The sequence below is a fragment of the Perna viridis genome, chromosome 4 (genome assembly GCF_037379345.1).
Source record: "Perna viridis isolate PV_CMFRI_1.1 ecotype Kerala chromosome 4, ASM3737934v1, whole genome shotgun sequence".
In the NCBI taxonomy this organism is placed as follows: Eukaryota; Metazoa; Mollusca; class Bivalvia; order Mytilida; family Mytilidae; genus Perna; species Perna viridis.
In genome coordinates, this window is record NC_142448.1 from 14,373,262 (window position 1) to 14,398,043 (window position 24,782).

General features: G+C 31.7%; 2 protein-coding genes across 8 annotated transcripts in view; one reads left to right on the plus strand and one right to left on the minus strand.

Annotated features, from left to right (window-relative positions):
• Nucleotides 1–3,407: 3,407 nt before the first annotated feature.
• On the minus strand, nucleotides 3,408–16,431 carry LOC148618980 (ribosome biogenesis regulatory protein homolog). The gene is made up of 10 exons (XM_088578448.1): nucleotides 16,247–16,431; nucleotides 14,196–14,268; nucleotides 13,552–13,590; nucleotides 12,973–13,011; nucleotides 12,245–12,346; nucleotides 11,117–11,195; nucleotides 10,136–10,243; nucleotides 8,604–8,758; nucleotides 7,603–7,739; nucleotides 3,408–3,506 (listed from the first exon to the last, which is right to left on the minus strand). Exons 1-10 carry the CDS (start codon nucleotides 16,396–16,398, stop codon nucleotides 3,416–3,418), a joined length of 975 nt encoding a protein of 324 aa, XP_088434574.1. The 5' UTR covers nucleotides 16,399–16,431; the 3' UTR covers nucleotides 3,408–3,415.
• Nucleotides 16,432–16,507: 76 nt separating this feature from the next.
• Nucleotides 16,508–24,782, plus strand: part of LOC148618981 (rho GTPase-activating protein 44-like) — a 42,459-nt gene continuing 34,184 nt past the window's right edge. For all 7 annotated transcript variants that reach the window (XM_088578444.1, XM_088578443.1, XM_088578441.1 and 4 more), the window contains exon 1: nucleotides 16,508–16,685. In XM_088578444.1, the coding sequence (XP_088434570.1) occupies nucleotides 16,615–16,685 (71 nt within the window). In that variant the 5' untranslated portion in view covers nucleotides 16,508–16,614. The remainder of the gene's footprint in view (nucleotides 16,686–24,782) is intronic.

Here is a 24,782-nt window from a genome sequence, read left to right on the forward strand (position 1 = left end):
GAGTAACCCTTAAAAATAGAACAATTTGTGTGTCGTGCAATTCCATCCAAGTATTTTTACTGTATCTTCATGGATATATATATCATACTACAATTAACACACACTTTTGATACAGATTTGAACACGTGTTTAAACTTGGCACGTATGGACACAACATTCATGCTCTGAATTAGAATTGAGATTAAATGTTTGACACAGGATATGTATTTGCACATAAATGATTTGGCCCCTTGTTGGCACTTAATTCCTAATCAATACAAGTAACATAGCCCAAAATTAATCCTTGTTACCCTCTTACTTTATAAAATAAAATTCTGTTAAGAGGCTGCAGAGAAGTTGTGATGACTGGTACAGTAGTTTCAGAGAATTTGTACTGACAAGGTAATTATGAGGATTTTTGACGACTTTCTGAGTTCAAAAGACACACAAATTTCTAAGTTCAAAGTAGCATAACTCTCACAAAAATTGGGGGAATAAAATTTCCTGGTAAAATGCACAAGTACATATGATGTTCTTGCTACATACCAAGGTTCGTAAAGTTCAGTTCTCTAGTTACAGAGAAGTTGCGCTGACAAGGTAATTTACGAGGATTTGTGGCAAATTTTTAAGTTCAAAGGGGCATAACTATAAAAAAATTAGGGGATCAAAATTTCCTGGTAATATGCACAACTACATGTTCTTGCTACATACCAAGTTTCGTAAAATTCGGTTCAGTAGTTTTAGAGGAGTTCGCTGACAGACACACGGTCAAGCCAAACTATTTTTTTTATGGAATGACACATTGTAGTAAAATATTTATAAAGAGTACCGTATTTTGGTGTGTATTATGCGCACATTTTTACATAGAAATTATTTCCAGAACATGGGGGTGCGTATTACACACCAATACATAAAAATTGGCCACAAAATTAAAGATTTTGATACGTGAAGAGACATTTAATAATGTAAACAACCAAACCGGAAGTGAAATGTTACTAAAAGAAATTTTATCTAATCATCAAATACATCTTTAAGTATTAAATTTTTAGTGTTATTTTCTTCAAATCATGTTCAAATAACTTAATAACAGATCCATTCACATTTACTCAAGTTACTGTCCAAACAGTCAAAAATTGAATTTAACTGGCCTTTTTTATGTCCCTCATTCCAGAGTACACAAGCAAATGTGCCACACATGAGAATCATATGGTTTGCATCATATGATTATCATATAAATCGAGCACCACATGATAATCATATGATAACCATATTTTTCACAAACATGATTTTCATGTTTTTAAGCCCAAATTACCATATGAGAATCATATGATAATCAAATGACTATCATATGTTCAATATCATATAATTGTCATATGATTATCATATGAATCGAGCACCATATGGTTATCATATGTGGCACATTTGGCTGTGTAGTTCAGGTCATTACTCAATAAATATTTGGCCCTTAAATCCTAAGCAGTTTCAGTCACAACCTGCAAAAAATAATCCAAGGCTTCCTTTTGTGGTATGGCACCTCATGTGTAATTTTATACAGATCTACAGTATTCATTTATACTCGAGTAATGGAATGCACATTATGAAAATGTCTGTTTCCAGATCTTTTTGTCCCCTAATTTCTTAACGGTTTAAGTCTCAACCCCCAAAATTCACCCCAGACTTCCTGTGGTTGTATGGGACCTTGTGGTAAAATTTCATAAAGGTGTTTAGTTGTTCTTTCTTTATTGTGTGTGTGTTGAAGTGCCTACAGACATTAACGACAGTATGATACCATCATAAGACCTCAAAATTTTTGCAGTTGAATAAAAGTAGTCAGAAATGTGATGATGCTTCAATCAAAAATTGTAAATCAAGGTATAAGGGCACTTGAAAATCATAATGGAGTTTATGAGAAGGGAGGGCATTATTTCAGTCCACCTTTAAAAAATATTGGTCAACATGTATTCAGAGGAGTTATCTTTGGAAATTAGTCATTCAAGCAAAATAAAAAAAAAGTGATTGTTTTGATCTTGGTACATAAATATCATCTATAACTAGCAATCAGCTTCCACATAAACAGATGCTTGATAGGACCTAATTCTAGAAAGAGCATTACATTTTCCAGAAAAAAAAACACCATCAGCATAGTTACTGTCAGAGACACATACAAAGAAAAATAAAAATATTAAAATTCATCACCAAAGACTTGATAGATGCTAAAAGCCACAAAATACAACTGGCTACTAACTTCTGATAATGAAGTAAGGATTAAATTAAAATACTTAAGCAGCTTAACTATAACAGATGTGTGAGGGTGCATTTTGAGAAAACTAAAAGAGGGAGGAAAAATATTTTTAAGTTTATCTTGATACTGTGAGGCAGTTCAATATTTTTAGGTACCTCCAACCATTCAACCACCATACTGTCCAAAGAGAAATCAAGGGAAACAAGATTCTAGTGGAAAGAATGTAATCCAGGGACAAAGACCAGACATAGAAAACAGACAAAGACCATAAAGTAACTGAAATAATACGTACAAAGTAACAAAAGTAAATGAGCAACTCAAATTCCACTAAAAACTAGGAGCATGGACCTGGTGCACAGGTAGAGTAAGCATCCTCTACTTTTCTAGAAACAACGGCCGAGTTGCTAATAAAAAGTCAAGTCCGGCTAGATGAAAGAGGAAAGGAAAATTATGACATATTGAACAAATTGGTTTTCAAGGTGTAGATGGAGACACTGTAACGATCCACAAGTTCATGATGACGACCACAAAACTTCTGTAGTGATGACTTCAATCTTGTAGCAACATAACCCTGTTCCAGAAGCCTAATTGTAAGAAGTCTAGAGCAATACAAAAAGTCTGCGTAATTATGGCAAGCTCTGGCATAACATATAGGTAGTGATATGAAAACTCCATACACAGGGGATGTTGCCACAAATGAAAGGAAAGTTGACAATCCTGAATGAAAAGTCATCATGTTATTCGTAAAGTCTGGTCAATAGTTTTCCTTTACTATTGATCTCTAGGTGTAGGTCAAGATATGAGGCTGACTTCACAGTGTCTGAGTATCCTTTATCTCAAATTCTATGAGGTAGATGCAATGTATCAAATCCCCGAAGCTAGAATTGTTTTACGATAATACGGGATCTATATAGCAGAAACTGAGATTAAAGGATGTAGCTAAACAATGTGCTTTCTTTCAAATCAGATCAGCTATAAAGTCAGCCTGATAAGAGTGCAAGAACAGGTCAGCAAGTTAAGGTGCACAATTTGATCCCATTGGATTGCCGACCATTTGTTGAAAAAAAACATGTCCACCATGCTGGACAAATGTGTTGTCTATAAAAAATTCCAGCATTTTGAAAACATCTTCTTCTGTTTATTTGGAAGATGATTTGAAATTGAACATACAAACAACTAAACGAAGTAAAATAATCATCTTTTATTTTTCCCTTTCTTTCCTTTTCCCTTGTTACTACTTTTATTGTTTTTGCCTCCTTTTTTTGACATTTTCTGTTTTTTAGACCTGGAATAGAAATGGCATCATGTCAAAAAATAATATTAAACTCATGATAGCAATGTTTGTTTTAATGGTTGTGGACATTTATCTAGTAATAATTTTTTTTGCACACCATACAGACTGGTTCTCTGTATCATAAAGGAGAAGTAGATAAGTTAGCATTTTTTAACTAAAAGTATTTGAATTTTAGTAATTTCTTTGTGTTTTAACTATTTTTTTAAATTCATTAAGATACTAATTGAAGTTAAAGTGTAAGTTCCCAATTTTTACAAGTGAGGATCTATCGATTCATTTATACACCAATAGCAATCATGCAAATGTATTTTAATAATGGAGAAATTGAATATTTCAGTCTTATTGAGTCCTGTCAATTTTATGCTTGTGACATCACAAGAAGAACTGATGTCTAAAACCAGATAAATGAGTATTACAAAGCAGACCAATATGGTTGATAATTTGGTAAACCCATAAAATTCACAAAGTTCTTTTTATTTAAATAAGTAAAAAAAATATGTTATTACAAAATCTTTTCTGCAAATAGCAAAACAAACAAACGGGCACTTCTAAGTGTGGCCACAACTGCAGTATATTTTATATAAACTGATTACATTCATAGAGTCTTCAGATACATGTATTATAATTATTTTACCCAGTTACCTGCGCTGTGACACACACAGTTAATATAATAGCATATTGGAGCTTCAGCCCCAGGCTGTCTACTGTTAGTTAATTTAAGTTCTGGCCAACATGCCACGTGGAGATACCCCCAGGCCACTAGATAAAGTCATCAGGCTCTGAATTAATTGGATTCTCAAATGTTTTTCTGCAGTTTGTTATTCATAAACTTTTGAATACAGTATCTGCATCCTTGAGTAATTACTGCTTGTGATATTAAGATATATATCATCGAATATGGGGTCTTGTTCGTCATGTTTCAAACCATTTGAAAAAAATTGTGAAAGAGAAATGGAAAGACTATTGCACATGTTTAAAGTTTCAAAAATGTATAACACGGTCCACATAATTATCTTATACTCAAATCAATACCAAAACAAGGGACTCCCAGGAGCCTGAACAGCTCACCTGGTTGAATGTTGTCTTTCAAGGGCAATAAATTTAACAAGATGTTGCCCAATAATTTTGACTCAAGAAGACCATGGTAAGACTTATCATAAGGATCATTTCAGCAACTGAAAGTTTCATTCTATCTACCATAGTTTTTATGTTATTGGCTGAAAACTGAAAAAAAACTTCATTTTTTCACCTTTCAAGGGCAATAACTCTTACAAGGAGTTGTCTTGACTACTTTTATCCCTGGAGACTTTTTAGGGCTTATAATAAAGATCATTTCAGTAATTGAAAGAATTTGGCTAAACCTTATGGTTTTGGAGATAAAATATGTGAAAAACAACTGTCTGACCATTGGAACATTTATACCAAGTTTGATTCTAATTGGTCTGGTAGAGTCAGAGGAGAAGATTTTTGAAAGTAATAACATTGAAAATAGCAAAAAAATATTGAAAAAGGGCAATAACTCCAACATGGCCTAGGTCTTACTAACCACTTCTGGGTCAAATGCCTCCCCCCATCCTATGTAGTACCAAAAACACACTGAACCTAGACATATGCATTGTAAGTGCACTATTTCTGTGTATTCTGATTAAAAGTAGTTGAAATAAAGCTGAGAATGTGTACTTTAAAATCATATATGTAATTAACTACAAAAGTGTATGAATATTGTTTACATGTGCGAGTAATTTGCCTCCATGCTGTCAGTTAGCAGAACAGGTAAAAATGTGGATTTTCAGTATTATTTATTCAAGTAAATTTTGTGAAGAATTTTTACTATCATCGTACTATTAGCATAATGATTTTGGAAGCCTTATTTTCCAAGCTTCGCAACGGTATGCTTTAAGATGTCATTTGTCCTAGGAATTCACAGTGAGACTTTGAAAATTACTTTTTTAACATGTAAAGTAATGGAAACGTTAGAAGTGGTTAGTGAGACCTTAACAGATTAAAACCAAAATTTTACCACAAATAGATCTTATCATCCTGAACATTTTTACCCTTGTCAGAATTTAGCTGAGCCTAACGGTAGTTGAAGATAAATGTGAAAAACTACTGTCTGACCCCTATGTTTTATTTTTAGTAATGATAGCCATGTTTTTTTCAACGGATCAAAAATCCGCACAGCCTTTCTATGCAGGATACCCCAAGGAACATTCATACCAAGTTTGGTTCCAATTGGTCAAGTAGTGTCAGAGGAAAAGAGTTTTGAAAAATTGTTAACAACAATGACGAAAACGACGATAGACAACAATGGATGCCAAGTGATGGTAATAGCTCACATGGTCTTGGCCAGGTGCGCTTAAGATATTAAAAGTACTTAAATAATATAAGAATCTTTTTTTTTCTTATAGAAACTAATTTCGAACTATAAGTTCTTCTATCTAATCATATCTAAAATCTAAAAATAATGCATTCCTTCATGTTTCCTTTCTGAATAGAAAATCCTTTTTGTCTTTACGAATTATTATGTAACAAAAGAAATTAAATTTATTAAGCATATAAATTGTCTTAACTTATTTGTCTATTAACTGGGACATCAAATTAATTATTTATTCAAAGCATTTCCAGCCTTCAGGTAAATATGAGTGACTGTCATGTCTATCCATCAGTCCTGTGTGATATAGTGGCAATATGCAGGAAGTAGCAGACACATATGTGTAATTAAAAGCATATACATGTAGCTGTATACACAGGTTCAGTATAGCAATTACTGACACAGAACTATTCATTACAAGCATAAGTAAAAACAAAGTCCTGTGACAATTTCATAGACAACAAAAATTGTGAAACAATACAGGTTAAGATTAAAGTATAGGAATTAAAAGTAATGTAAGACAAAACCTGCAAAACAAAATGTTACTAAGTAAAAATAGCAAAACCATATAAATAGTAGAATAAGAAATACAGGGAAATAAATAGGATGAGACTGAAATATCCATTTTTATGAAAAATTTAAAAGTCACACATTTGATTAAATCAACAAATTTAGAATGCACATATTATTTTTTATTTTTTTTTTTTGCATTAGCATATTTGTTAACCTTTGAAACTTTATTTTTATCAAATATCATTCTTTTTTGTCATTGTTGAAATATATTAGAAGAGCTGAAAAAAGACAAAAGGTTATGGGAGGTTACAGCTTTTATACATAGCGTGGTATCAGGCATATCACTTTTAACATAAAAATCATGTGACTCTTCAAGATTGTAAAAATTGCAACTTTAAATGCATTTTTATAGAAACAAGGCTCCTTCAGCAGGAATGAATAAGTTTTCCTTGAAAACTAAAGTAAGCTTTATACATACTCAAATTTTGAAAAAATCGCAAACTTACACTTTAAGGCAGTTTAATTTTTTAAGAAAATATTTTTACTGTTTGTTTAAATGTACACAAGACAGCCAACCGGTCTGTCTGGCGTGAGTTACTTCCCTTAGTATACAGAGCATAAACAGTACCCAAAAATAGGACTATCATATCTATCCCTCGTATTGTCTTCATGATACTCTATTTTTTTTCTATATTTACACTTGCAGAAAAATAAGGTGAGATTGTCACCTTTGATTAATGCATAGACTTAGAAAAGCTGAAATGGGATCATATAACAGCACTTTTGAAACACCCATGAAATTATTCCTTCTGCCATAAATAGATGTCTGCAATCTTCATTGTTAATTTGTTATTAAAAAAAAAACACACCCTTACATGATGCATGTTACAGAGCATTTTGTTCATCATTTCATTTTCCCAAATTATCGATCAGCATTTATTTCGAATTACAAATGCTTTAAAGTGATCATGCACAGTGAAACCCTGTTTAAACAGACCCCAAAACAAATCCTGAAAACCTGGTTTATAAAACATATTCTGAAGTCCCTTTCTACCAGTTTTAATACAATTTGAATCTGTATGAATTAAAAAACCTGCTCAAAGTGTATGAATCCTTCCAGTGGAAAGAGGTTCTATTTAAGAAAATTACAGTCTACTACAATTATATTGTACATATAGGTCCTTAACTATAGGATGTACCTACCCAGATCTTTCTTCCTCCATTATATGTGAGTTGACAGCCCTTGTCACATCTACTGTAGGTGTTTTATTTAAAACTGATTGTAAAATGTTCATCTGTTTTGTACTTTCTTTCTTCACGTCTCCATAATTTGACTCAAACTGTAAACAATTCAATTGACAACGTTATGTTTAAATAGAGATATTATCACAATTTGCTTTGACCCTTATCTTTCAATTAAATTTAATTTGCCAATCTGACATGTAAAATTCCATAATCATGGTGAACGGATGGAGCAAATTCTAGTGATACTGAAAATAATGAAATGGCTCACAATTACTTTTTTCTTACCATAAATGCTTGTTTTAAAAGAATCATAATGGCATTCACAGTATGTTTTTACCTTATGATCTTCCAGCAATATTCTTTTAAAATCATGAATTATGTAAAAGGGATTTAAGTTTAGTTCTGGGTCTCACTAATCACTTCTAATGTTTCCATTACTTTACATGTTAAAAAAATAATTTTCAAAATTTTACTGTAAATTCCCAGGACAAATGAAATTTGAAGCTGCATACCATTGAAAAACTTGGAAAATTAGGCTTTCAAAATCATAATGATGCCATGATTGCAGAAATTCTTCACAAAATTTACTTAAATAAATAATACTGAAAATCCACTTTACCTTTTCTGCTAACTGAAAGCTTGGAGGCAATTTACTCACACATGTAAACAATATTCAAACACTTTTTTGTAAATTACAAATATGATTTTAAAGTACACATTATCAGCTATATTTTGACTGCTTGTGATCAGAATACACACAAATAATGCACTTACAATGCATAGATCTAGGTTCAGGGTGTCTTTGGTGCTATATAAGGGGTGGCCATTTTACCTGGAAGTGGTTAATGAGACCCTACTGAAAAATTTAAGTTGTCTCTATCTTTATCACACCCTCCCCTACCTCAAATCTTAACATCTTCATACTGACAAGTTACAAACTAGCTAGTAAATCTTTCTACCTTTCTTTTCTTGCCTGTAAATCTGGAAGGTTTTTCTTTAGGTAAAGAGTCTGTAAATTTGCCAATTGATGCAGTAGACTTTTTTGCAACTGCTAACGCCTTTCCCAGATGATCCTTTGACGGTGTGTCTGTTGGTGTTAATCCTACTCCAGGGACTGAAAAAGTCAAAACCATGATAACCATAAATATAATACAGAAGATAGAAGGCAATAATTTTAAATACATCTTCTTTCTTTTTGTTTAAATATAACAGGTACCAAAAAAAAGAACTGTCATAGCTACCAGCAAAAAATCCTCAGATCTTAAAGAAAACGTAGTACAGTTGTTGTTAGGTTATTTAAACAAAAGTAAAACAGTATACCAACTCTCCTTCAGAGCATGGGTATAAACACAAAATTTTGCAAGCCAAGTAAAGATAATTAAAGTGCATAATACTCAAATTTTGGCAAGTCAAAATGGGTTAAGTCACAAAAACTGCTGAGAATGCTTTCTTGAATGTCTTGTATACATGTGATATAAAGTTTGAACTTATTAGTAAAGACTGAAGCATGTTGTTATAAACTTTGGTTTTGTGTTAACAGACTTGTTACTATGCACATTTATTACCAAATTATCTAAAATGAAAGAAATGTTGCCATTTTCCAGTATGATAAACTGAGCTCTATCTCACTCTCAGTTTTATCCCTTAAAAATGTCTAAAAGCTTCACTACTGTGTTTATGTATGTCTTTTTTAAAGACAGAAATGGCTGAATTTTGTTAAACAGGAAGTAGATGTTTGACAGGGCTGAAATTGGATCTAACAATATGGGACCTGTACCTGATGCTGGACACCAAATATCGAGAGGCTGCAATTCATAGTAGCTAAGAAAAAAGTTACAGAAATAATTTCCCTGCCCACCCACCCACGTGACCAACATTCACATACTATAACCTGATTTTCACTATGTGAAGTTTAGCTAAAAACAAGAGATAAAATAACCTAAAAATGAGAATGCCATGAATGTCAATACATTTCACACACAAACAGGAAACTCCCAATTTGATCTATATATTCGACATCAATCCTTAAGGGAGTGTTAATGGTTGTATTATCAACTAGTTCCTGTACACTTATGACCAGAAAGAACATCAATTTCTGGGCTGTGCTTGTAAATTTGGGAGATTCAAAATAGCATCATGGCAGCTTCATTCCCGTATACTTTGTAAATGCAATAGAGAACCACAAAACATTTGCTAGCTTAGATGATTAAATACAAATTGAATATTAGCTTTTTCTGAGAGATAGTCAAAACATGGCACTGAATGTTTGCAATACTGGACAATACGACCCATAGACATTTCAGACCATGACCATTTGGACAATGCATTAGGACAATAAAAACCTGATATCATAACAAATTTTACCATTTTGGAAGTTAACAAGAAATGTATTATATCAGGACTGAAAAAAAATGTCAATTTCTGCTTCTTCAGGTGCGTTTAATGTTTTGCCTTCCTCATATTATTCTACAATGTATTGATTCTATACTACCTTTAGTTTTCTGTGCTCTAGCAATATTTCTCAACCTCTGTAATTCATTTTTCGCCACTCTTTCATTTTTCTGTTTCTTTCTCTTTTCAAACTGATCTTCATATGGATCTAAAGAGAAACAAATAAATAATTAATTAAAATAGTGTCAATTATACAGTAATTACAATGAAAGATTTGATACCGGGCAACATACTTATGACATTCATTGTAGATGTCTATTTAAATCAGACATTGTCAACTGCCATGTAATAAATAGTAAATAGCATTCTTTATTCCATTCACTTATGGGATCAAAACAATAATATCAATTTCTCTATGATTTGGTCATTTTATCTACTTCTTGGATAGCTAGATATTTTGTTTAATCACATTATAGACTGATGTTATGTGAACTAGTGATATGAAAATTTGCCGTTGTGATTAGCTGTTTTGTAATTGTGATACATTGCCTATTAAATCTGACTGGTCAAAATTGACCATGTGGTGTTTCTTATGTTGCTCTCCTGTATCAACTGGTGATGTCATAGACAATACAATATCAGATGCGGAATGCCAAGAAGCAAAAAATACAAGAGGAATTATACAAAAAAATGTTTTATAACTCATGAAACTCGAATATTGTAAAATATCAACTTTTGTTATTTAATTTCAACATCATAACTAACTTGCCAAGATGATGTCAAAATTAATAACTTTATATTAAGTAATGTTCAATTTCCACTCATTATGAAATCTATTAATGGGAGATTTGTTTACCTTAATATCCATGTAGAAGCTATATTTAGACAATATCCATGTAGAAGCTATATTTAGACCAAATGATCTATTCCAAGTATATCAGATTGTGCAATGCACATCAAATTCTGAAATAACTATCAAATTAAATAAAGGCCAAGACAATCTTTTGAAAGAGAAAAACAAAGAAGGGAACCAGAAGAACACACCAACTTTCTTTGAATGGGAGATATAGTAATTACATACCTGCATTTTGTGGTACTTCTATCAACCAGTCTTTGGTATCATCATTTGCACGCTTATATCCCCATCTAGGTTTATATTCCTATATGCAGTAGTAGTAGTTATAAAAACAAATATGATTTATGTTTGAAAAGTACTGTAAACTTCAAATGAATTCATAATACTTTAAACAATATCTAGTCTTTCTAAGAATTCAACTTATAATTCAATAATAAATGATTTATGAACAGTAACAAACAAGATCTATGGTAAACAAGTACAGTCAAAACATGGTAGCTTGAACTCTAAAGGACCATTAAAATGAGTTTGAGTTATTGGGATTTCAAGAAATTGAAGTTCATATATTTCAGGATTTTTTCCGTTGCAGGTCCAATTTTGACTTTATCGTTAGATATTGCTATGAAGTTTTGTTACTTATCTGATGTTTTTCATTGGTTTTCAGAAGACCATGTTGATTTTTGGACATTAAAAATGTTGTGTTTGCCTTAAAAAACTTTCAGAGTTTGAATTCCATGGATAATAATTTGTTTTTGGTTTCCATCTAATTTTCTTTGATGCCTTCATTATGCTGACTTCCGATTATTCTTGAAGTTCAATCAGTACTATGTTAGATTAAAACAACCTAAATAGTGATGACTTAAATATTACCTGTAATTGACTATTAAAAAAGACACTTCGATCAATGATAGTGTATCAGTTTTCCAAACCTTCTATGACCCAAGCTGACAAAATGGCTGACGAGTTCGAGTTAGTGAGGGTTATTTCCAAAGATTTATTACCAAATAGATCAATTAGCCTATTTGAATGTTTGAGAAATCCAAGGTTTTTTTTATATTTATTATATAGAAGAAAAGTTTTGTACTTAAATCTGAGTTCAGCAAGTGAAGTTCGACCGTATAGATTAGTGTTTGAATCATCTGAATTCGAGAGAGTCAAGTTTGACTGTATAGATTATTACAAGCTCATCACTTTTCAGACATCTTTCTGAGACTTTCATCAATAACTTGGCACTAAGATTTTTCCTGATTATAATGGAGTCACAGCATGAATATCAAAGGCCAGTGGAAAACAACCATGGTCTAATTTGTCACAATTTAAAATACATTTCCTTTCTAAAGCCATTGTACTTACTTTAGTCTGTTCATCATACACCATTCTACTTTTCTTTTTGTTAGTGATACCCTTCATCCTGGCATATTCTTCCCATTTTGTCAAAGCCCTTTTCTTGGGTACCTATGAAATAAAAATTGTAATTATTGTTAATTTAAAATCTCAATTTTTATTTCTTTTATTTTTTTCACTTAAACAGTAAAAAAATATAGAATTAGTATCAGTATACCAAAACAATCCATACATATACAAAAGTTATGAAATTTAGAAACTATGAAAACCTGTACTCAATAGTAAGATCATTTGACAGATTTGTTACAATTAAAATTTCATAAAATATAAAGCTCTCTATAATGATTTTATCACTGATAACTTGAAGATGGTAATGAAAACTGTCTACTTCAAAATGATAGCACTAATTTAACAACTCCAGTCAATGGGATAAACATTTTGACGATGAGAATTTTTAATAATGACATTTGGAAATTCAGTGGGTAATTCTTTAACATAGTGTGTAAACAATTTCAGATCTGATGGGAAATTTTAAGCTGGAATGTGATAAATTGATAAATTGAATGTGACACACAGCTCATCAAAGTTAATTACTTTCTTATTAAGACTTTTTAATGCAAGTAATACTTACAGAGAACCATAATTATTAATGGATAGATTCATTTACTAATGAACATGCACTAAAATTTACACACATTTTAAGAAAGGTTGACTACTGAAATTGTATATATACTTACTGGTTTTTCTCTAGGGATAGGAGTCTTTACATCAGGAAGCTGAAACAAAGCATTGGACTTTAGTCTATCATATGTATGTGAAAAGTAAGTGGATCAATAATGTCATATCTCTACAATGATGTGTATACATCATCAATAATACTGGACAATTTCTCAAGTACAACCTGTTGTTTTGTTAAAGATAGGAATTTTATGCATCACATAATAGTACCTAAATATGCAATTAATTTCAAATTAAGAACTGTTATGCACATATGGTGGAATAACAAAATAAGAATCAGTTTCAGAACTGTAATGCTCAATTTAGTATATCAATTGGTCCCATAAACAAACAAATAGAAGCAGTAATGAAATTGCATATAAATCAAACTCTATGTTTTTTTTTTCCACTGAGATAGCATATCTTCTGAAATATAAAGAAAAATTCTAAAGCAAGAAGACATAACTTTGTACAGGAAAATTTAACAAAAAATACTTTTTTAAGTTATTTTGAGTTTAAAACATCATAAAATGTTTGTGTAAATGTATATACATAATCTCGTCATCTTTAGGTGGGTTTAAAAAAAATAAGACAATTACCTCAGCTACAACCACTTCATCTTCTCTGTGGGTTGGCAACTGACAAAAAAAAAGAAGAAATAATATAACAGTTCTTAGATATAATTAAAGATTTGCAATACATGTGACTGACACATCAATATATTAAATGTAATAGTATGCCTGCAATTGAAAATAAACCTTAAAAAAACTAATATGATTTTGATACTTTCCAAAACAGTAGCAATTGTAGTAAAGCATACATGCCAGTAAAACTTTATTAGACTTTACAAATCTAAGCCAAAAAAACATCAATTTTCAAGTAAATTCAAATAGAACAAAAGGTAAGTTAAAAAAATAGACTGTTTCCCAAGTCCAATCCTTAAAGACCCATCCAAGTTTAACCCTGTTTGTTACACTGAAACAGAACCTAATTTATAAATATATCTAGCATAGTCTAGTTTTTATTAAACACTGAAAGAATTACAAATGCACTCAGCTTTATCAGCTATATACTACATCATAAGTTTCATGATGTATTTCATACATGAGAAATCAATATATATTTGAACACTGAATTGTAGTCCGAGATAAATTTGTCTAGTCTCTAGTTTCAGTAATTCCTCTAGTAGACTGGTAACAGGTACATGAATTTATAAACCAGCTACACATCCACTAACACATACCTGCCATATTTTGTTGATTAAAAGTTGTGTATTATCTCTAGTCAATGCTCTCAGGAAATCTTCTCTGTTTTTCCTAAAATACAAATCAAAAGTTCCACTCAATAAATAAAACAAGAAGTTAAGCATTCTTTAGAAACTCGGTTACTTACTGAAAGAACATGTTTCAAGGAACATCTTTTAACACATTATCAGAGTTATTGCAATTTTTGACTGATGATCATGAAGCCAACAGTACTTCAATCATTTCACACATTTCTGACAATTTAGTAAACAAGATCAATATATGACTGGACCTGCATCAAAGTCATGATATATAATTACCAACACACAAGTTTCTTCAATCATATGTATATAAACATAAAGCAAGAAACAAATTTCCTTAAGTAATGCACTAATGATAAATTATATACTGCTGAGGAAATGGCTAAGTTCACAATGCTAAATAAATCTTGTTGTTGGGAGATTTCAGGTTGTTGATTCATAAAAATTGCCTAGAGATATCCATCTTTAAATAGAGAAATATTATTCACAAATGTCATTTATGTATTAAGCCCTGTATAGGTCCAGGTGACATGAGCTTAAGCCTGCAACAGTACTAAGCTTGATGTAAAAAGCACCTGTTAGTGCTCAGATCCCTCAATGGGGGCTAGGGTGGTCTGCCCACTCAGGGTTGTCAGGCCATAATATGGAAAACCTGACTGCAAACCAGAGTAGTGCACCATATTGGGAAAAATGCCAGTCCTCACTTGTTAAAAACCCTGCTGTGGTATTCAACAAGAGAAGGAGCCTCGGCATTGCTTACGGGAGACTAAACCCCATCCACCTCCCACAATTTCCAGTGGCAATCGAAAATTGTCAACCTTATCATACTTGTGTCCTATCCCATTGTTCATTTCATCATCATTTCATGTTCATTTTATCATCCATTTCACGTTCATGGCCTGGATTAACTGAAATACTGCTGCTTGGGCTTTAAAACACCAATTAATCAATCATCCAATCAATCATTTATGTATTAACAACTGACTCAGAAGTATTTTGATAAAGTTCTGATGTTTTATATATCCCTAGTTTTGGTTGTGCTAAAAGATATGTTTGCTTTAATTTTTGGGCATTATTAACTATTATAAATAGTATTTTAAAAATAACATCCTGAATCAATGACTTCAAAGAAAACAATTGAAATAATATGCAGAACTTCAATTAAGCATATCTATCTGTTGTACATGTATATTGTTATAATCTACACACTTTAGTTTCAATTGTACATTATTTCCTATAGTTTGATATACTAACGCTGTTGGTAGAATTAATCCTGGTTTGCTGTAGATGCAAACTGTGTGTGTGATGTTGTCCAAATTAACTGTTTATCCCAAGAACACAGAATTCTGTGCATAGTTTGAGACAAAAATTTATTACTTGATTGGCTCTTGAAAAGTTAAAACTAGTTGGGTAATGAAAGCTTATACTATTAATAATGCTGTGTAACATGCTTTTCTGCAGTAATTGGTGTAGACTTAGACAGTTAGAGAATGGAAATTATACAAATCTGAAAATATAAATTTCAAGATCACCGAGTCAAATATTGTGAAATTTTGTAAAACTAGGTAGTGTGCAAATATCATAAAAAGTGAAAACATTCCAACAGTGTTGTCTGGTGTACTTGCAATGTTCAACAAATAATTGTATTTTCTTTGAATATACAGAAATTTTATTCCCGTTAAACAGAATCCTGTGTTATTCATATGGTATGAGCTCTGCTGTCCCACAATCCCCACTTGTCTAAATAAATCAGTTGATGGATGTAAGAGCAACATCGGAATACTAAAAAAGATGGCAAGACTTGTTTCTTATTGAAGTGTTTCAGGCTACACCTGTCTTATTTTGATGGAAAGTACCACAAGATTCTTCAGAAGAATTCGAACTTTTGAACAGAAAACCAATATGATCCCAAACAGACGTACATGTATGAAAGCCCAAACATCAAAATAAGTTACTCGTTCAGAGAAAATTCGGACCACAATGATGGACTGATTGAAAATTTCACTAACTTAAAACTTTTTATGTCAATTGGGTTTTTATCACATGCAAGTAGGTTCCCTTCGTCGATATCCAAGTCAATATCTTTCTCTACTTCGGTAGTCTTAAATTTAGATTCTTTTTCAGCTGCATCTCTTAAAACTTTCTCCACGAGGTCTGCCATTTTCGTTTTACTACCGACAATTTGTAAAAGAACATCTTTCATTGGTCATATAATCTGATCACGACCAATGAAAACGACAGTAATTTAATTTCTCTCCCCGGAAGTAAATAATTGCAGAAATCAATTTCCTGTAACTTTTTTTGACGGATCCAATCATGAATCTAACATAATTAGATAAGTTTTACTCATTTGTCGATCGCCTGTTCATAGGTCAAAATGTTCAAAGCAGAGAATCTTCGCAAGAATTTTATGAGAGCAAAGCAAACTGTAGATCAAAATCTTGGAAGGTAAGTTCCAAGCCCAAATTCACCACTAAAAGGTACTATAAATTAAGATTTGTGAATTGTGTGGCTCAGGGTAGCTACACGCAATGCAGAAGTCCATTTCTTCCCCTTTTTCTTCTCATTTTGCAAAAGCCCATCTGGGGTCATGTGGTGCAGATACATGTGAAACTAATGATAGAGTTTGGGTACCCTTTGGCTTTGGCTATTTGTTGTATTTTTACTTTCAGTAGTTCCGGGTCGTTTCGCCCTTTTTCCCCTTCGCCCTGGGTTCTTTCGCCCTGAGTCGTTTCGCCCTTCATGTGAGTTGTTTCGCCCTTTATGGTGGGTTGTTTTGCCCTTTCCTTATTAATAAGGAATTTCTCCTTATAAATATTATTTACTACTATTATAGCCTTTGTTCTCGATTCTATTTATTTATTTATTTATTTAGAGAAAAAAAAGATCGAAGATTTTGCTCTCTCTCTCTCTCTCTCTCGGAATATTGCGTAACTGCATAGACAGCTTGTCAAAAACAATATAGAATGCATTATCTTTTCTTTTCAATTAAATTTTTGCTAATTTCATTCACAGCTTCAGCAATTAAATCAATTAATGTTTAATAGTAGGTAATTTATTGACCCATATTTAATTGTATTCACAGCATTTAACATAATTAGTTCTAAATTGATCTACACTATACCTTTGTATAATTGAATTCACCGCTTCAGTATTAAACTTAATTAATTTGTAATAGTATATAATGTTTTAACCCGTATGTAATTGCATTGATTGCGGTAATCGTTTGATCTTAAGATCGAATAGCTTGGGCATCGTTCACCGAGGTGCTTAAATACAAGTTCCATGGAATCATCCGGCATTCCCATGGGAGGGAGACCAATCGCCGCTACAACCGACTGGATGACAAACTGAAGGAACTGTGGACCATGTACCAGGACCCTTCAACTCAGATGACAACAACAACGTTCCTCAAGAAGATTGGTCATATATACCGATTTTGCGACTGATGATATTGTGATCCAGTGTTTTTGAACGATGTAGTGACTATTATAATTAGTGCTTTTATAATTCCCATGATCATGTTGTATTTTTAATCCTGTCATTTACTATGTAAACAGTTTGTTGTAACAATGTGCTAGTAATTGTGCTCTTATACTCATGAATTATTTAAATAAATGTTCAGAACTTATATTAATCTCTTCTGTCATCACCATATATCACATTTATTCTCAAGGCCCTGCCGAAAAGGATATATAATGACATAATTGGTTATCAATATCTTCCAATTTTCTCATTTCTCAATAAATATCTCTTGTGACATTGCCTCAGAATCAGCAACTGCTGGGCTTTATCTGAAAGAAAAAGGAATACCAGTACAAGTATCTATCAATTAAACAATTAGATTAACCCCTACTATACAAACATTCAAGTTTTTATTCACAGAATAAACATGTATTCTTACCTGTCACAACACAAGCCAATTAAACACATGTATATCCAATGAGGGCAAAACGACCCTACAATAAGGGCGAAACTACCCTGCAATAAGGGCGAAACAACCCGGACGAACAGGATTTTGGGCGAAACAACGAAAGGGCGAAGGGGAAAAAGGGCGAAACGACCCGACGCCCTTTTAGTGGGGACAAGACAAGTGCCCAATGTCATTTATCACTGTCTCCCTTTTACTACTACGGTCACTGCCTTACTCATGAGCGCTTCCCAAATTTCTTTGTCACACTTCGTGGAATCTTTTGTAAATTTTTCAGACTTAGGCAAAAAAAAATGAATAAATATAAGTCTTTGTTTCCTGCTACCAGCTACTCCAGCAATGATAGAGGTTGTCTGGCAAGCTATTTTCTGACTTGATGCCATCCTAACCTCTAGTATCTGCCACGTTGAAAGCCACCACAAATGTGAATAAGGTATACATATGTTTTGAAATATTTTAAGTCTTTTATTTACATAAAAGAAGTTTAATCTATCGGAAATTGAGTGATAAATATCCTAAATATTTGTTAAATACCTAGAAAACATTTGTAATGAAGACAGTTGTCAGAATGACCATTAATTTTGAATTAGGTCACTAATTTTACAGAATACAATATATTTTTGACCAAACACACTTAAAGTTGGTAAAGGCAATTCGTTGGTAAATTTGATATGTTCATTTTGCAAATTTCAAAATCCGTAATTTTATTAACCGGAAGTACACACTCAAAAAGCTAAAAACCAGATATGAAGTTCATTTTAACTGCATTTACAAAGGATTTCCAGGATTGCTGGATTTTCTCATCATGTAGGTCATTATTTTTCTTTACTTTAGTCACCTTCTCCTGTGAAATGGTATAGAAACTGTATAAAACGTTTTAAATGGAAAATAGTTTACTATAATTCTGCCAAATTCAAGGAACGATGGAATGAGCATTATGCAATATGGCGCTCGGAAGTAAGAGGTTGGGGTATGGAGGAACGGAATTCCAACCTCTTACATTGTAGGAGTAGCTACCTGCTAGAAAAGAGAAGAATATTGGGCATCTTGGCCCACAGACATTTTGAATTGTGACCACTCGGTTAGTAATCCAGACTATACGCACATGGTCTGTGAATAAAATTTCCTGGGACTTGTTTAAATTCAACAATTGGTAAATTTAGTGTATGAATAGTATCTGAAAACATTTTCATAATTAAATACACCCTATGCCTTAAGTTTTAGCAATGAAATGGGAATCTTAGGATGTCAGACATTCATTGTGAATAGTTTGAACCAGCTAATGCCATAAATGCATCAATGATGTAAAAAATGCAAGGAAGTACAAACTCAATTTAAAACTTCAATATTTAAACAAAAGTCTAAAAATGGTATCAATTTGAATGTTCTCATTACGGGCAAAACAGTTCTGGGAAATATGGGGCTAAAAGAGGGAAAATGGGTGTTAGAATTAATAGGAAAAGCTCATTGTTGATGTGATATTTATGAATCAGATGTCAATCTGTTCCTTTTTAAATTCTGTTTAAGTAATTTTTACAGGGTATGCTCAGCTTGAACTGTTTTGGAATTAAAGGGGTGCAAAATTGGGCCTTTTTTTATTAAAGGTCAGATTTCAAAATTTGTTTCGGTTGTATTCCTTATGAAAATCCCTGCCTGAGGTTTTTAATTAAATTTCAGATATCTCTTATGGTTTTTGAGTTATAAGGGGTCGAATGGGCCACACCCCTAAAAAATCTAGTGGTACTTTTTTTATTTTTGGTCAGATTTTGAAATTTTTTAATTGAATTTCAAATTTTGTAATATATTGTAGTCAAACCAGCTGTTATGACCACAATGAATTGTAAGTCCTTATGCTTAAGTGTGTACCAGTATTATATCCAGACTTATCCTAGTGAAATCTGACTCAGTGATTAAAAAGTCATGGGTTATATATATTTATGTTTATAAGAGTATTTTAGCATGTATTAATCATTGGATTTAAGTGAAATTTTACATCAAGATTATTGGGATTGATATTGTAGGTTATAGCCTCAACTGTTATGTAATAACGGGCCAAAGCAGTGTACACAAAATTGGTTCTTAGTCTCCTATTTGGTCAATTAAAAAAATCAAAGTGATTTTTTACCAGACATTCTTTGGCCCAGTGGTATTTCCTTTTCACTGCCAATAGAGCCAAAAACATGCATTTTATAGAACTTTATATAAAATATCTATTTCTGCTTGAATTTTAATGGTGTTCATTTTTCAGTCTTTAGTATTCAAGTAGTTTTTAGCCTAATTAGTTCTGTGTAATTAGTCTGGTCAATTGAATGAAGGTTCCTTTACATTACTGTTAACATTAGCAGTGGAGGAATCTGTGATGAGTTTATACAACAGTAACATAAAGTCAATGGAAGGTTCTGACTGACATTGTAACCTCAACCTTATAAATAGAAAAAAGGAGTAAAAAACCAAGTATTTAAAACTGCTTATTATTGTGCAAAGGAAAATAACTTATATGGCATAAATTGTTTGATACTTTGGTCTGGCTTGACCAGTTTTAATGGGTTATTGGTTTTCTTCATAATCTGGATTAAAGATCTTGTCTTCTTTTAATGTAAAGAGTTTCCCGTAAATAATATACAATATATGCCTTAGAAGGGTCCAAAACAGAAATTGCATTAGTACCTTACATATTTTAATTTTTGTAGTAGTTTATTTTAGATGTGTACACAACTTGAACACTTTTAATAGCAGTACTTTTTTCCAAAATGATTTTCCTTTGTAGATAGGCATATGTGTGAAGTAATTTCAACTTCAATACTTTATGTCTGTTTACTAAGGTAAACATACAGGTACTATACTGTGTCATATACATGTATTTAATCACAATCTAAATGAATCAAATTGTGATGTCGTTTTCATATACATGTATGTTCCTATGTTCAGGGTATGACATCAATAGCCATATCAAGTTGTGCCCCAGGATTATTTTATAAAATTTGTTTCATTTTTAAGGCCAATATCTTATGGAATCATAAACTTTGTATGCAGTATTCTTATCTTCTAATTCACTGTCACTTGGGATAAGTGAATTTTGATGAGGGAAAGTTAATAACTTGTTCATTATTTTCTACATGCCCTTTGGCAAATAGAAAACTTGAATTTCCAAAAGAATTTGCTAATTGGGAAAGCTGTCATTGATTGTGGGAAAGTTACCAGAAACTTTTATTTGGAGCTTTCCCTTGGAAACTTAAAATTTTCAGAAATCCTAAACACTTAAGACTCAGTGACAGGTGTTTCCTTTGTCACTTTCTGAAAGCTTTCATTGTAAACAAAATTTTGTTCTGTTGTTTAACAGAAGGACTTGATAAATCTGATTAAATGTGTTGATTTAATAAACATCTATTTTTATTATTGTAAACCAGTATCTCTTCCTCTAATTTATTATCTTAACATTGATGCTCCACTATTTATAGATTCAGGTATTTCATATGATTCATAAACATAATCAGTTTTTGTTTCCCTATAGATAAAATTTTCTGAGTTACTGAAAGTACTTTGTACAATGTGCTTGTTTATAACAGGAAAAATTTGGATTATAAAGTCAAGATGGTGTATTTTTGTTTTGTTTTTATATTCAAATTTGTGGCTGAAACATATATTTTTACCCGTGTTTGCCCTATAACAGTTTTCTATATTTTTTCTTAAACAACTTGCAGGTGATAAGCTATTTTTTTGGTGTTTGAGTTTACTATGATAAGTTTTAGATTAATCTTATTTTTTATTGTGTTCTGATTATTTTGAAAATTCTGTCAATTGCTGAAATGATCCTTATTATAAGGCCTTCTAAAGTCTTCATGGATCAAAGTTTTCAGGTGACTCCTTGTAAGAGTTATTGCCTTTGAAAGATGAAAAATGATAGTTTTTTTTTGTTTGTTTTTTTTTTAACAGTTTTCAGCCAATATATTGAAAATTATAATAGATAGAAAGAAACTTTCAGTTGCTGCAATGATCCTTATGATAAGTCCTACCGGAGTCTTGATGAGTCAAAATTGTTGGATAACTCATTATTAAATTTATTGCCCTTGAAAGATAAACTTTAGCCAGGTGAGAGATTCAGGCTCCTGGGAGCCTTTTGTTAATTAGTGCAAAGATGCAATACAAATATCAGTCAGTGGAAAAAAATTGCCAGCAGTTAGTATAGTGTGAACATGATTTAGTGACAAGTTTCAGGAACAGATTAGATTTAATTGGTAAAGCTTTATATTTAAATTGATCTTTAACTTGACCCTCCTTGAGTTAAGGGTTGAGATGTTCCAAAATAACTTCCTATTTTACCACTCTGATCATTAGAGTGTTTTTTTTTAAATTAGTTTCTGTCACTTTCACATGTTTTGGTTGTTTTGGTATAAGCCTTATTTAGCTGTTATGGATAAAGAGGGTAGTTGTGGAAAATTAGAATAGAGAGGTGCAATCCTAGAGATTTGTTCATTATACAGGAATTTAGAAGGGCTTACTTAACATGTTTTTTGTAAAATCATTATCATGCTAATGTACATGTATTTTAAATATGTCTGAATTTCTAAAAGTAAAATATATACAGGACCTTTGAATATAAAACAGACAATTATGACAAAAGATTTTCTATTTTCATCTGAAAGATATTGGAACACATTAAAAGAAAGGAGGGTGTTCAAAACCCCTATTAGAAGCTATCTGGAAGATACCTGTTTTAAAAATGCCTCATCTGCATTGCTTTGAATTTTACACAGCTGTTTATTAATATGGTGTGCATAACATTTTTGATGAAAAATTGATTTTCTGTTTTTCATAACACTTGAAAGATGGGGAAGTCCATGTGACCTTTATCTTATAAATAACTTATTATCATTATTGCTTCAAACTGCACATATAAAAAGTTTTTTTTTCATTTTCGAGCTACATGTACATGTATTTACCCACCCTAAAAATGGATGTTTCTTTACATGTCACTCCATACCTTGAGAATGCCTTTTTTGAATTGCCTAAATACAGAGTTGTTAGTTATGATAATCTTAAAAGCTGTTTACTTTTGATAAAAATTAAATTTTTAAATTCTCAAGTAATTGCTTTTATTAAGTTTGCTTCTACATTGTAGTGGGGATAGTTATATCACACAGCTGTTTATTCTGGTTACTGAGGAAATAATGGTAAAGTTTCTAGGTTTTCAGTAGTGAAATACTGTTGTATTTACAAATTATCTTATTTATTCATTTAACTTTGTTCATGTCATATGAAAATGCACTTGACAGTAAATCCATATTTTTAATTGTAAAGCATCTTTAACAATTCAAATCCTATCTACCAGTACATATGTAATTCAACATTACATGTATAAATGAAGTTAAATTTGTTAAAGTGAATTCTCATCAGTACTTTAACTTATATGTTGAAATAAATGACACAATTAGTCCATTTGTCCACAATGGTAATTTTAAGGGGTCCATATGTCAGATCTCTTATCAAATTTGAAAATGACCCATAAAATTGAGCATAATGAGTAAACAATACTCCTGAAGTTCGAAGTGACCCATATATGTCTGAAGTGAACAATGAAAACTGAATGCTCTATTTCACTATTTTTCCCTTGACCTATTGATAATAAAACAGGAGGATCATTGTTCCATAGGATCCTGATTGATCCCTGATTCAAAACCAGTTCATTTCAGCATTACACATGTTCATTGTTATTAAAGTTTATTGTGCCATTTAATGCCCTAGTACCTGTTGTACCTATAAAGTTAATATGTCATTTGTGATTTACATTTAAGCTCAATAACCAAGGAATTAACTTTTGAATTAATCATGTACTGGTGTGTTATTTTGATACTGGAATGTAATGCCTTTCTTAAAGCAAAAAATTAAAAAAATGAATTTGTGAAAAAGAATCATTGCATTACAAAGCATGTAATGCTTCCTTTTTATTGCAATAAACCAGTTTTCCATTAAGCCCCAGAATCATCATTTCAAGAACTCATGGTAAAAAAAATTTTCTTCTTATCACCTCTTGTGTGGCCAAGATCACATGAAAGGTAATTTTAATGGAAATACTATATCTGTACTTCACATTCTTAATATGTGGAAGTATTTACATTTGTAGATGTACACTTATGAAATGTGAAGAGGCGAACACCCATCAATCTTATCTATTATATACATCTAATTATATTATTTGTTTTATAGTTTGTAGAAGTACTAGCTTAAGTGTTGAAAATTACACATAAAATTTGCACTGCATCTTTTTTATGTGTTCCTTCTCTAGCTCAAACACTTGGACCATGGGTCCATGTAAGCTATTACCATCTCTGTTTTGTGAGTTTCTTTTGATTTTGATGGTACAATAACTTTATATTGGCATTGGAAGGTCAAAAATGTTGGTCACTTTTTGAAACCACAGGTGCCAATGTTTTGAAACTTGATAGCATTTTTGGTCTCAATGCCCTCTACAAAGGGTAAACTTTCTTTTACTCATTTGGTAGATGAGCTGTTCAAAGTTGCCATTGAAATCATATGGTGAAACATATTTTGACTTTATCTTTAATAGAATGTACTTAGCAAACGGTAATCAAACTTGGCAGAAATGTTCTAACAGA

Bases quoted from the DNA above. Each gene is read 5' to 3' on its own strand.
- LOC148618980 (XM_088578448.1), bottom strand. From the start codon at position 16,398: ATGGCAGACCTCGTGGAGAAAGTTTTAAGAGATGCAGCTGAAAAAGAA. The intron at 13,012-13,551 runs GTAATTGTCTTA...GCTTTGTTTCAG, and splicing joins ATGAAGTGGTTGTAGCTGAG to CTTCCTGATGTAAAGACTCC. The intron at 12,347-12,972 runs GTAAGTATATAT...TTTATTTCATAG, and splicing joins CTATCCCTAGAGAAAAACCA to GTACCCAAGAAAAGGGCTTT.